Source organism: Falco biarmicus, chromosome 19, assembly GCF_023638135.1.
Source record: "Falco biarmicus isolate bFalBia1 chromosome 19, bFalBia1.pri, whole genome shotgun sequence".
In the NCBI taxonomy this organism is placed as follows: domain Eukaryota; kingdom Metazoa; phylum Chordata; class Aves; order Falconiformes; family Falconidae; genus Falco; species Falco biarmicus.
The window spans coordinates 2,135,744-2,148,987 of record NC_079306.1 but is presented as its reverse complement, the minus strand read 5'-3'; the positions used below and the strand labels follow the sequence as shown (position 1 = coordinate 2,148,987).

Genomic DNA, 13,244 nt, shown 5'->3' with positions numbered 1-13,244 from the left:
GTGAGTTTGCCTGGTGGTTTCCCTTGGGATCGGTGTGGCACAGGGTCCGGCCCCTTGCAGGGTGGCTGGGGCAGGGGGGAGGGGGCAGGACCTGAAACCCACTCCCCTCCCTGCTGCCTTTCAGAACCCCGCTGATGCTGGCGATCATGAATGGCCACGTTGACTGTGTCCACCTCTTGCTGGAGAAGGGATCCACAGCTGACGCAGCGGACAAGAGGGGGAGGACCGCCCTGCACCGAGGGGTGAGTGCATCCCTGGGACCAGGGGCCTGGAGCCCTGCAGCGTCTGCTCATCCTCCTGCCTGGAGGCTGCTTGGAGGATAAGTGGGGGGGGTTCTTTTGTTGCAAGAGTCCTCAGTGAAAGAGCCCGTTTTCCCTTCCTGAGATGCCGCATTTGAGAAGGAAGCTGTGGAAGAAGGGGGGTAGCTCTGTTGCTAAGTGACTGGAAGGTGAGCTCTGACCTCCTGGTCCTCCCTCCTGACCACAGGCTGTGACGGGCTGTGAGGACTGCCTGGCTGCCCTGCTGGACCACGATGCCTTCGTTCTGTGTCGGGATTTCAAAGGCCGGACCCCGATCCACTTTGCGTCGGCGTGCGGGCACTTAGAAATCCTGAGGACCCTGCTGCAGGCAGCTCTCTCTACTGACCCTCTGGACTCTGTGGTGGACTACAGCGGTTACTCACCGATGCACTGGGCTTCATACAGTGGTAAGGACCCGGGCTGGGCCCCTGCCCACCTCTGCACGGCTCTGGCTGTTGATGGGGAGGAGGGAGCCAGGAAGAGCCAGGTTTTCCCTCTGTCCCCCGCTGCTCTGGGAGTCATCAGCCCAGCAGTGAATACAGACTGATGGAAAGGGATGGCAAAAATCTGGGAGGGAGGGAGGCAGGGAGTTTTTCTCCCCCTGCCAAGCTCCTTAAAAAAGGAACGAAATATGAAAACAGCTATTCTAGAACAGGTGAGGCTGCTTCCTCCAGGACTGGATTTATAGGATTACTTGGCCGTCACCCTGGCTGCAGAGGGTGATACAGCAACGGGAAGGAATGTCTCGGTGTTTCAAAGGGAAGCGAGCAATGTGGCTGTGAAGTCCTTCAGGAGATGGTGTGGAATTAGAAACCTCCTGAAATGCAGCAGCTTTGCTGCCAGAGGGGAAACAAACCCGCTGCCTCTGTGCTGGGGGGTGGGTTTGTGTGGGCACTTGGGTGTCGTGGGCCCTGTGCGACCTCTGGGGCCTCCAGCTCTGGACAGGGGGAGAACCAGAGGGGCCTTCAGTCCCTTCTTGCTCTGTCACAGGTGAGGGACCGCATGCCAGGTACTGTATTTCTGTCCCTCTCTTCTTACAGGGCACGAAGATTGTCTTGAATTGTTACTTGAACACAATCCGTTTGCATACCTAGAAGGAAACCCCTTTACTCCATTGCACTGTGCAGTGTAAGTGGCGCCTGGGACCTGCCCTGGGTTCCTCCCAGCCCCGGTGATGTGGGAGAGGGGACACTCTGCGTGGAGGAGCTCCTAACCCTGCCCTTCTTGCGGAGGGCTCCAGCAGCCCCTCAGGGTGGTACCACCTGCTCATCCCAGCTCCCACGTGGCAGGGAGGTGGTGGCTGGACTGCTGGAGGTCCTGGGGGAGCTGGGAAGCGGCTGTCTCGTTGGCTGCGTGCCGCAAAGCCAGGGCTGTTGGGTACCGGCCTCCCACGCCAGGAGGCCTTCAGCTCCATGGAGCTGCCAAGGGCTGGTGGCTCAGCCCTTGCTGGCCCTCTTGGCTGGCTCATTTCTGCTCATTGGTTGTGGAGCATCTCAGGAAATCTCCTGCCATGAGGCTCTGGCGGGAGAAGGGCTCCGTGTTGTTCCCAGCCGCCTTCCTCAGAGGTGTCTGGGGCAGCGTGAGCGTGATCCCTGGGGTCCCACCGGGCGCGGAGGGGTTTGGGGCTGACCTCGGTCGTTCCTTGGCTCTGCACGCCAGCAGAGGAAGGAGTGTGCTGTCCTCGGCAGCTGTGGGGGGATGAGGAAGGTGGAGGCATTGCCACCTTCCGCCTGGGGTGGGCTTGGTGCATCCTTGGCACCCCTCGCAGCAGAGGGATGGGCAAGGCTGTTGTCTGGCATGGTGCTGCGTTTCCCTGATTAATGTGAAGGGTAAAGGGGTGTTTTACCCTAAACAACTCCAGCTGCTGTTGGCGTCTGAGCCCCAGGAGCGCGCTGCTCACTCCCACTGCAGACGTGCTCATGCCGCTTGGTCTTGTTTTAACTTCTCTTCTCATCCTCACCGCAGAATTAACAACCAGGACGGCACTGCTGAAATGCTGGTGGAAGCATTAGGTGCCAAGATTGTTAATAGCAGAGATGCCAAAGGAAGGTGAGTGCAGACTCGTCCCTCTCTTGTCACCCACTCCCTGGTGCCGCTGGGTGGTGGCTGTGACTCCCGCCGTAATCTCCACATGGCACGAAGGGACCCTGACGTCCCCAAACATGCTGTAGGCCTGGGCAGTCTTGCTGGGGTGGGTGCTGTGCCCTCCTCTTCACCAGCTCTCTCGCCTTCCCAGGACACCCCTTCACGCTGCTGCCTTTGCAGACAACATCCACGGTTTACAGCTGCTCCTGCGCCACCAAGCCGAGGTGGACATGACCGACAAGCTGGGGAGGACCCCCCTCATGATGGCTTCTGAGAACGGGCACACTGCAGCAGTCGGTACGCATTCCCCAGTACGGGGTGTGAGCCTCCCTGTGCCTCCTCCGTCAGCGGGTCCTCTGGGAGCCGGGCTGTCCCCCTCCTCACGGCGCGCTGGGACAGCTGCCCCCACTCCTGCCCCCTCGGCCCGTGGCTGCTGCCCCACGCTGCGCCGCGCTCTGTGCTGCTTCTCAACAGCAGCTGTCTTCCCTCCTCGTTTCAGAGTTCCTGCTGTACCAAGCAAAAGCAAATATAACTGTGCTGGATGTCAACAAGAACACAGCTCTTCACCTGGCCTGCAGCAAGGTAGGGAGATGGCCCCTCGCAGCCGTGCTTGCACTCACCATCACCTTCAGCCTCGGCACCTTAATGAGACGGGTTGTCCGCCCACTCCTGCCCCGCCAGAGCAGAGGTGACGGCCCTGGGCTTGCTCTGCCTGCCTGCTTACCTGTCTTGACCTGCGCAGATGCTGCTGATACAGTTTCGAGCAGCTTGGGTTGTAGCCCAGACCCATCGTGTATTTTTCCTGGGGACCCCCTCTCTGAGCTGGGGGGTGCGGTGGGAGCAGGAGGCTTTGGGCAGTGCATCCATGCAGAGGAGGAGATGATGGAGGGGACAGCAGCTTGTCTTAGGCCCCGCCAAAGTGGTGAATCGTTGTAAAGGTTGGGTTTAGGGAACGTTTCTGTATCCCAGGGAATCACGTTCCACTCGGAGACAGCACCAGGTCCCCTCCACCGCCCCCACCTTCCTCCTCCTGTGCTATAAACAGTCCGGTCTCCTTTCCAGGGCCATGAAAAGTGTGCCTTGTTGATCCTGGGGGAAACCCAAGACCTTGGCCTTATCAATGCAAGTAACAGTGCTCTGCAGATGTGAGTATTTGGACAGCTGGTGCCAGTGGGGAAAACCAGGGCTTTACTGGGCGGGGGTGATGCGCTGGTGGTAGGACGGTGGTGGGAGCTCTGCGCTTGCTCCCTGCGAGCCCCTTGTTGTAGCCCAAGGTGTTAAAGGGGCCGGGGGGGAGAGGGAAGCTCTGCCGCTGGGTTCACGCCACCTTTCCCTCCTCCCCAGGCCGCTCCACATCGCAGCTCGGAACGGGCTGGCCTCCGTCGTCCAGGCCCTGCTCAGCAGAGGTGCCACTGTGCTGGCTGTGGATGAAGAAGGTGCGTCTTCCTCGCGGGTACCCCGGGGGGGGTCGGTGTGATGTCCCTGTGGGCCGGGGGCTGCCTGGGGAAGAAGCGCTCAGCCAGGGTGGAAGGATTTCTGCATCCTCCCCAGCTGAGCAGCTTGTGGCATCGCAGAAACAGCCTGGGCGAGGACGTTAGCACCCCGCAAAAGCATTTCCAGGTCCCGCAGGTGTTTGAAATTTGTTTTTTTACCCACCCCACCCCCCCCCGTGCATCTTCTGGTGGCTGGCTGCCTCTCCTGCCAGGCACAAAACCTGCCCAGCCTGAGCCAGCAATAAGCTGTTGACTCACTCGCAAGTTGGCAGAAACTGGTTGTTGTGGCCAGAAGCTTTTTCTCCCAGTGGTTCTTGCTCTGCTGGAATACCTTTAAGTTGTGGAAAACCGTCGTGTCTGCCATGCTGCCAGGGCTTCTCAGCCCCTTTTTATTCATCTCCTACTGATCCTGGCACACTTCAAAGCAGTTGCTGCGATTGCCGGTGCCCAGAAGCGGGGTCTTTTGAGATAGAGAAATATAACGCAGGGGGGAAAAACGCCCCGACCGAAGCGTTCCCCGGGGAAGGCGCCCACCCGGGGCGATCCCTCACCCCTGGATTTCTTCTAGGTCATACCCCAGCCTTGGCATGCGCCCCCAACAAGGACGTTGCCGACTGCCTGGCACTTATCCTCTCCACCATGAAGCCTTTCCCACCTAAAGACGCCATCAGCTCTTTCAGCTTCAACCTCCTCAAGAACTGCGGCATTGCAGCCAAAACCGCCGCCTGCGGGGCTCTGCCCAACGGCAGCACCTGCCCCTACAGCAAGGACCGGCACAATGCCATCGGCTTGGACGGCTGTTACTCGGAGTAGCTTAAACTATGGGTGACCTAATATCTTATTATATTTATTTAGAAATTCTATAAATATAGGGCACTTTAAAGGAGAACAAGACTGGGCAGGCCTTCTAGCGTGGCCGGGTAGACCAAGAGTTCAGAGCTTCCTCTTCTCGCTGGATTGCCAGCGTGGTGTCAAAGCTGTTAATTGGTTTAACGAGCAGCTGGCAGTGCCGTTCCCGTCCCCTGCCCTTTCTCGGCCCTCTCCCCGTCAGCGTGTGCTCGCACCCCTCTGACGGCAGGGCAGGAGAGGGATGCTGTGGGATTAGGGCTTTGCCCAGCCGAGGCGGGTACCACCATCCACTGGCCCGCAGATGGAAAGGGGTTCCCCACCCCACCCCCCGGCCCAGAGCTTTCAGGGAGGGTTGAAATCAATTCTGGCATTTCCCAACGCCCTGTGCCAGCCTCCTGCCCTGCCTTGCCTGGGGGCTGCCCCCCAGGGCTGCCCCGAGCCCCCCGCTCCCTCCGGCTGGGATGGGGAAGCCTGAACTCTTGGTGGGATGGGGGGGGGTGGGAGTCTTTGGGAATTGGCTGGTCTTGCAGGCGCTGGGGTGGGTGTTAGCTCCTGGCCAAGTGCCACTGTAACTGCTCCTCTCTTGCAATCACTTTTTTTCTCACGCTCATCCTTCGATTCCAATACAAACACTTGAATCAAGATCTACTGTACCTGGGACACTAAAATATCCTTTTGGCAGCTGTCATTTATATGCAAAAACGGGTGCTGCTGCCCAACCCCGCGGTCGGCTGGCTGCGGATGCGCTGCTGGAGCCTCCCTCCCCACACCAGGCACTTTAGGGATTCTGTTGGTTGGTTGTTTTTTTTTTTTTTTTTCCTTGGCAAAATGTCGGATCCTAAGAAATTATTCTTTTTTGAATTTTCGTTCTCTGTTTTGCGTGGCTGTTTCCATGCGAGAGTCAGTGTTGCTTTTTTTAAAAAAAAAAAAAAAGTTATTTATAAAGAAACGAGCATTTACCTTTAAAAAAACAACAAAAACCATAAAAAAAATTCTGAAAGTTTTAGCCTTTTAATAAGGAAAAAAATGCACTTCAAAGTCCTTATTCACAACCCTGAGTAAGTCTGTGTTTATTTTTCTAATGCAGCATCTTGGCAGGTTTATTAGCGTGCGTGTATGTGGGATCATTGTTTTTTGTTTCGGGTTTTCTTTTTTTAATTTTAGAAATCATATTTATAATGCAGGTTTGAAGCAGTCGAGAACGTTGCACTGTTTGTTTTTTTTGGGTTTGTTTTTTTTCCATTGGTTTTTGGGTTTGTTTTTTTCCTTCTGAATTACTGTAACAGTATCGTGTGCAAAAAAACAATACTCTTTCTCCATATCACGAGTCTGTTCAAAGCCAAAGACTGGGATGCAGAGAACGAGAACGGGCTGACAGGGCAACAAGCATTTCGGGAACCATCTTCTCCCCCGACCTCCTCTCCCTCCGCAGCCTTGCCGAAAGCCAGGAGCGCAGGGCTGGGGCTCCTGCCCCGTCGCCACCCCTGGGGGCATCCCAGCGTGATCCCACTGGGATGGGAGCAGGGAGAAAAGGATCCCTTTCTCCCCACCGAGTCCTTGGTGGCCGCTCGCCTCCTCTTTGCCGGTGAGACTGCGACGGGACGGCACGAGCCTTGCGCTGCGGCTCTTCTGCCCAGCGCTTCAGAGAGAAAAAGCATTTCCGTAACCAAAATAAGGTATTACGTCTTTTTTTCTTCTTGTTTTGGGTTTTTTTTTTTTTTTTTTAAATAGTTTCTAAATGAAGGTGGCTCCTGTTAGCGCAGTGTTTGTCGGGTTTAGGTTGTGGTGTGGAGCGGGCACTGGAGCCGGCCGTTCCCAGTGGAGGCTCCCGGTGGGTGAGGGTGCTGCTGGCAGCCCGCAGGGAGCGTCCCCTCGCACTGTTTCTTTCTTTTACCAAAGCCAAACTTTTAGAACCAAATAATGAAGTTTCAGTCTTGGCCTTTGGGTGATAAGCACATTTTCTTCATGTTTCACGTAGGAGTTATTCCCAGAGGGGAGCGGGCTCGGGGGCTTCTCGTTGCTCTCGCTCTGCACCAGCTGCCGGCGGAGCTCGGTCCCCCCGGCCCGTTGCCCACCCGCACTTCGTTCAGCAAAGCACTTGAGAAATTTGCCCTTGGCAAGATCTCGGAGCAGGAGGGATGCTCAGCCTGGTCCCTGGAGGGCTCCGCTCCCTGCGTGCTGGGGTCCGGGGTGCTTCTGACGGGCAAGACTCCTCTGGCTGCTCCGGAGGGATTTTCCCGTTCCAGACCGCGAGCCCCGCTCCACCCCGCTCTCTGCAAGGTGGTGGCAACGGCTTGTTGGGCCAGTGGGTCCCCTCCTTCGGTGCCAGTGGAGGATCGTGTCCCTGGCTGACCGCATCTCCCCCTCCCCGCTCCCCCCCAACCCTCTAGCTTGAAAGAAAGTGTTAACCTTTCTGCACCGAATACCTCAGTTCGGAACCAGAATAAACTCACGAAACTTGAATAAAAAGATCCTTTTTGAAGATCCTTTTCAGTATTCTACAGAGGAGAACTGGAAAAAGAGACTTGTTTACATTGCTGTCAAGTCCGCACTTGCCTCTTGCAGCTCTTTCCCTTTCTGGGAGGAATTTAGGCATCACTTTATCTCTTCTCGCTGCTGGCCCTCACCCTCACTGCAGGGCAGGAAAATGGGTCCAAAGTCCTGAGCTGTCGTCTTCAAGGGCTAAAGTACTTTTTCAGGCACACGGAGGGGCTGAGCTGCCACCGGCCCTGGCGCGGGTGACGATTCCCCGGGATGGGGACGGGTTCACAGCGGGGCAGACCCGGGGGCCGTGACAGCTCCATCCTCTTGAGCGATGCTCCGGCTCTCCCGGCGTCAGCTGGGAAAAGCTGGGAGGCACCGGCAGAGCTGGACCATCCCACGCTGCACCCGCTGCCGGAGGGACGTGGCTGTGCCCCTCCTGCCCTGGTCCTCGATGCCGGGCGGCTTTAGCATCGCCGGTGGGGGATGGGACTCCAGCACCGTTTCACTTGAACACAGCTTTTTCCTGTAGCCAGGGTGAGAGCGTTCCTTAGAGCACATGGAGAATGCTGCTTTTCCTTCACCTCCCCCCCCCCCCCTTATTTTTTGGACTATTATTGTGGTTTTCAGTTTCTTGGTTTAGAGAAGAATACTGATCTCTCTTTTGGCCTTGTTTCTGTGCTACGACGTGTTACCTTCCGCTCAACATGACGACGAAAACTATGACGAGACAATCAATGTGATCTCTGTAAGGGCTTCTCCATTTCTTCTCTGCGGCACCATGCTTTATCTACGCGCGTTCTTTGCTCTTAGCGAGGATCTTTTTCTCCCCTCCCCTTGTGTCTTATTAAAAATAATAATAATAATGATAATAATAATAATAATGATGGAGGGAAACGAGGTTTCAGCAGCGCATCCGTAGCCTTGGGAGCACATGGGAGGAAACATGGGGGGGGGGGGGGGGAGGGGGGGAAGGGGGGACGTGCGGCCAGTTTCCTTGCGGGTCCCAGTCTTGTTCTCCTTTAACGCTGTATTGTATACATTTGACAGCACAGCTTGACAATTTAAGTAATAATCGAAGTGTTTGGTAATAATGCATTATTTTGCTAAACGAGATTTGTGATGGTTTCCCTAGTGCATTGTAAAGAGGGATGGAGGGAAACTTCCGCTGCCCTGCCCCCACCCCACCCCCGACCCCTCGGCTGGGGGCTCCCCCAAATCTTCCTTCCCATGGACCTTGATGCCAAAGTTGGACCATTCCCGCTTAGCGTTCTGCCGGCGCCCGGCATCCATTTGGTGTAGCTTTCACCAAGCAGCGACTTTTTTGGCTTCCCCCCACCCCCCCACCCCGATACTTCAACCTCTTGGTTTTGAAGACGCAGGCACCGGATCACCCATCCCCCTCCGCTGCCCCCCAAAAAAAGGAAGTTTCTCTCCGCCCCCTTGGTCCAAAGCACTTGCTTCAAGTAATAAGCACTTTTGTTAAAGCATGAGTCTGGATTCCCTTTAGCATCCCACGGGATTAGAGAGCAGCAAGAGCGGAAGGGATAAGAGAGTGTCTTTGGGTTTGGTTTTTTTTTTTTTTTTAATTTTTTTTTTCATTTTTGATTTTAAAAAGTTTGTTTCTAGGGAATGAATGAACAAAGGGAAAGTTGCGTTTTTCGAGAGAGAAGTAAAAAAAAAAAACCACACAAAAAAAAAAAAAAAAAAAAAGAAGAAAACCAACAGCACAAATACATTTCAAAACTCAAAAGGTGTATTTGCACTGCCATTGCGAGAGAAAGGGGCTGCCAGCCCTGCGGCCCCGCTGAGCCATATAAACTGCTGACAAACACTGAATGTAACGTCCTTGCGGAGGGCAGCCCGGGGAGGCCGGGCTTGGCTTTATTCTTGACAGGCACTTCAATGAAAATTCAAAAATAACCTAACGAGGATGAGAATCTGGTTGGTGTTTCTTTTGTTGTCGCTGTTCCCCAGCTGCAGGCAATTGGAAATTTTGGGGGTTTTCTATAGGAAAAATGTTTCCCCCTTTTCCCCATCCCCTTCTCCCCCTCTGCCCCATCCCTGTCCTGGACGGAGCATGGAGCTCCCTTGACCAAAAGCGAGATGCAGATGAGACACCCCCCTCCCACCCCAGCCCCCATCGACCACATCCTGGGGCTGGAATCCGGCAGATATAAAAGTAGCACTAAAAACAAAGCAAAATCTCCAAAAATATGGAACAGAGTTTTGTTGGTCTTGGCTTTGTTTTTTTTTTTACTATTTTTTTTTTTGTTTTTACTGTTTGTTTGAAACACTTGGAGTGTGACAGTGATTCTGCAGGTCCCCCGGGGTCCCCCAGCGTGTGCGGGGTCAGGTCTGAGTGAGAAACAAGAGGAAAACCAAAACAAAGAACAAAAAACTGCAAAGACCCCAGAAACAATCTTTTTCTTTTGATTTTATTGTGTCGTTTGGTGGGGCAGGGGGATGGGCCCAGGGAGCTCCCTTGGCTCGAGGCTCCCCGTGTCCCCCCGCCTGCCGCAGGGACCACAAATGGGGGGGACCTCAGGGGTCCCCCCCAGGCGCGACCGTCGGGGTGGGACTCGTGCAGGCTGCCAGCCCACACGCTCACCTTTGCCTTCAGTAAGAAACCAAAGGAAAAACCAACCCCTTCCATCCAGGATACTGGCACGGACATGCGGATTCTTTGGTTTGGGTTTGGGGTTTGGTTTTTTGTTTTTCTTCTTTTTCTTTCCTTTTTTCCCCTCCTTTTCGTTGTTTTTGTTTGTTTTTCTCCAAGGACGCGAGGAAGCTGTTCAAACCTCTTCTCCTGGCTGAATTTTTTCTGGGCTCAGCAGTGCTGGGTGCACTTGAAAAGAGGAAAAAAAAGCAAAACAAACAACAAAAAAAAAACAAAAAACAAAAACCGAAAAAAACCCAAAAAACCCAACAAAGCTGAGACTTGGCCGAAGCATCGGCAGGAGCTTCGGAGCGGGGAGGCGGAGGGTAACGTATACACGAGGCGAGGGAGCTGCCGGGAGCTCGCCGAGGGGGAGCAGGGGCTCTTTGCATCGTGGCTTTTTAGTTCAACTAAAATCTGCGCGGATGAGGCTGGAACGGGATGGAGTGGGAGCCCCCGAGGGGCAGGGCGGGGAAGGGGGGATGCATCCCTAAGGATTCGAAGGCATCTGTAGCAAGCTCTGTGTCTTTACAATATCCTATGTGTAAATGCTGCACCTCTGTATATTATGCACATAAACATTTCTTTGAATAAGATAGGACAGACCTCATCAGCAGTCAGGTATAAATGACTTTTCCTCTTCTGTGTCTCGGTGTTCTGGCGTGCGTGTGTGTGCAAGCGGTTCATGTGCGGGTTCGTGTGTCTGGCCATTGTCTGAGCTTCCCGCGCAGGGGAGGTGGAGGGGGAAAAACAAAAAAAACAAACAAAAAAAAACAAACAAAAAAAAAAAAAAGAGGAAAAATAGCCTTACTCGACCCAGTCGTATCGATATTGTTCATCAACTTGAAAATAATAAAGTTCAATGCATGGAAGAGCCGCGGTGCATGGCCGTGGGTGTGATGTTTTGGAGATCCAGGATGCCGAGCGTCTTGTGCATCCCAAAGCTCTCGGTGCTGCTGGGGTTTCTCCTGTAGCTGCAGAGGGTGGGCGGCTGCCTCGAGGGCCGGGTCCTTCCTCCTGTCCTTTTCATATTTTTTTTCTTTTTTTCCTGAAGCCGTAGGGAGCGAATTCCTCTCGGTTTGACCAAAACTGCCATTTCTGTGGTGCTCTGCACTTGGTCTCCAGGGCTTGTCGTCGGTCCTGGGAGCGCCGGGGTGCTGCAGGTCCTCACCGTGCTGCTCTGCCTGCCCGTGGCCGGCACTGCCCGTCCGCCCGCAGACCTGCTGCTGGCGTCCTCGCCGCGAGAGCCAAAGGACGTGGAGATGGAGCCGCCGGTCTGGTTAGTCCGAGTCAGCTGAAACGCGGTGGCTGGTGGAGGGGTCCCAGCGGAGGGGTCCCAGCCTCGCCGCAGGATGGGGCGGGTGGGCACCACTGGGGCAGCTGGATGCTGGCAGCATCCCGTTCCTGAATTTTGCACTATGTGAAATGTGGCCAGTGTAGGAGGTAGGGGGTGTGGAGGGGGCACGCTGCCCCGCTCCTGCCTGCAAGAAACCTGGGGAGGGTGGGGGTGACCAAAAGCAAAAGGTGGCGCAGGCTGGTGGTGGCTGCGAGGGTCCCGACAGGCTGGGAGCTACGGTGCAGGGAGCTCGGGGGGGGGGTGTGTGTTAAGACAAAACCAGAGCCGGTCCTGAGCGTGGGACTTGAGAATGTTTTTCCTGCTTGAAGGTACCAACCAGAACGGTTGCATTCTTCAGCATCCCCCGTCGCGTGCCGGAGCAGGGCTGGGGGGGTGCTGTGCAGGGGCTGGGGGGGTGCTGTGCAGGGGCTGGCTGTGGCTGCGAGTGGAATGGTGCTCAGAGCCGGTCCTTGTCCTTCTGTGTCCCAGAAACTTCTCGCGTGCCCTGTCACGGTTCCCTTGGCCCTTACCAGCGTGGGGCTCAGCGGAGGGGAGGTGGGGTGGGCAGAGGGGGGCTCAGGGCAAAACCTGGGGCCCAGCTGGTTTGGCGAGGGGATGGAGCCTGAATTCCAGCCTGGCAGGCGGGTCCTTCCCAGGGTCACATCCTTGCTTGTCCCCCTGGGCCGGCATCCCACGGCGGCCGTGCTCCGCTGCAGCTGGTGGGCACACACGTCCCGAAGCGACCTCGGCAGCGCAGGCTTGAAAATTGCACTGAAATTGTTCCGTGCCAGTCCCTCTCCCCCCCCGGCTGACTGGGATTTCTAGTTTGAGCCCTCTGTTTCTCCTGCCAGCCTGCGTTCCCTCTCCTGCACGCCCCAAACCCAACGAGGCTCCCGTTCCCAGTGGTGAGAGCCAGGAGCTCCCACCGCATCCCAGCGCGACGGAGCAGGGACTGGGCAGGGAGCTGCCTGGCCTGTGGCGGGGGAGCTTCCCGACACTTCCCCGCTCTTTGTGTCCAGCAAACGTCATTAAACGCGGCAGGGCATCGGGCTGGATCCCACCGTGGGCTGGGATTTCACGTGAGTTGGTGTCTGGGCAGGGCTGGCCGTTAAATAGCATGTGTGTGCCGGGGGGATCCAGTGCTGCCGGTTGGAGACCCCCTGGATCCCGGCGTTCCGAGACCTCTCCAGGGTCCGGAGTGTGGCTCCGTGTACCCCTGTGCGTGCGCCTGCTCCCTCTCAGCCGGCACCCCCGTAGCTCTAAGGATTTCAGAGCCCTCCAAGACCCCTTGCAAAAAGTCCTTTTCAAGTCATTCGGTCAGTTCTTCCCTTCCTTTTTCCTCCTTGATAAGTATGGAAGGGAGTTTTACGGAGATTTGCTTCGTTTCGCACCCGTCCCGCAGCAGGGGAGCACAGGCTGGTAGCGGAGGGCTCGGACCCCCGGCCCCCTGCAGCCGGGTCTCGCACCGGGCGACCCGCAGCCTTTCGGCTGGTCCCACCAGCTGGTCCATGTTTGACGCCTGTTACATCCCTCCCGGACCATGTTTTGATGCCCTCCGGCTGCTCTGGGGAGGCAGCGGTGGGTCCTCTGCCCGTCGCTCGTCCCTCGTGGGTGTCCAGTGCGGTGGGTGTCAGGAGGGGTCTTGGGGCATCTCCGTGTCCGGCTGTGGATGAGCCAAACGCGGGAAGCGGGCGCTGGCGCTTGGCAGAGCCGCTCCTCGGGCATCCCCGAAGCAATCGGCACCTGGCTGCCCTTGTGGGGACTGAAGCCCACCCTCAGTCACCACAGGCCGGGGAGCAGCAGGGACATTCGCTCGTCCCCTCGGCTGCACCCCGGGGCGCTGCCGGCGCCTTGGACGCTTCGGTCCCTGGTGCTGGATTTTGGGCTGTTTCAGACCTTTGGAGGGGGCAGAGTGCGACGTTCCCAGGGGAGAGGACCTGAGCTGGTTCCTCTCCCAGCTCCGTCTGCTCTGGGCACCCCGAGCCCCTGCGCTTCAGGGGTGCCCCGGTGCGAGAGACCCTAGGGATGGGGGGCACCGATCC

The 13,244-nt window shown here is 56.4% G+C and overlaps 1 protein-coding gene across 3 annotated transcripts in view; it reads left to right on the top strand.

Moving 5' to 3' along the window:
- ANKRD52 (ankyrin repeat domain 52) overlaps nt 1-12,218 on the top strand; it is a 28,181-nt gene extending 15,963 nt beyond the window's left edge. For 2 of the 3 annotated variants that reach the window (XM_056321935.1, XM_056321936.1), the window contains 9 exons: nt 125-242; nt 487-706; nt 1,340-1,427; nt 2,265-2,348; nt 2,536-2,681; nt 2,884-2,966; nt 3,447-3,529; nt 3,729-3,820; nt 4,446-12,218. In XM_056321935.1, coding sequence (XP_056177910.1) covers nt 125-242; nt 487-706; nt 1,340-1,427; nt 2,265-2,348; nt 2,536-2,681; nt 2,884-2,966; nt 3,447-3,529; nt 3,729-3,820; nt 4,446-4,690 — 1,159 coding nt within the window. In that variant the 3' untranslated portion in view covers nt 4,691-12,218. The remainder of the gene's footprint in view (nt 1-124; nt 243-486; nt 707-1,339; nt 1,428-2,264; nt 2,349-2,535; nt 2,682-2,883; nt 2,967-3,446; nt 3,530-3,728; nt 3,821-4,445) is intronic. The other variant, XR_008819001.1, reaches the window with a different exon arrangement.
- Nucleotides 12,219-13,244: the final 1,026 nt, after the last annotated feature.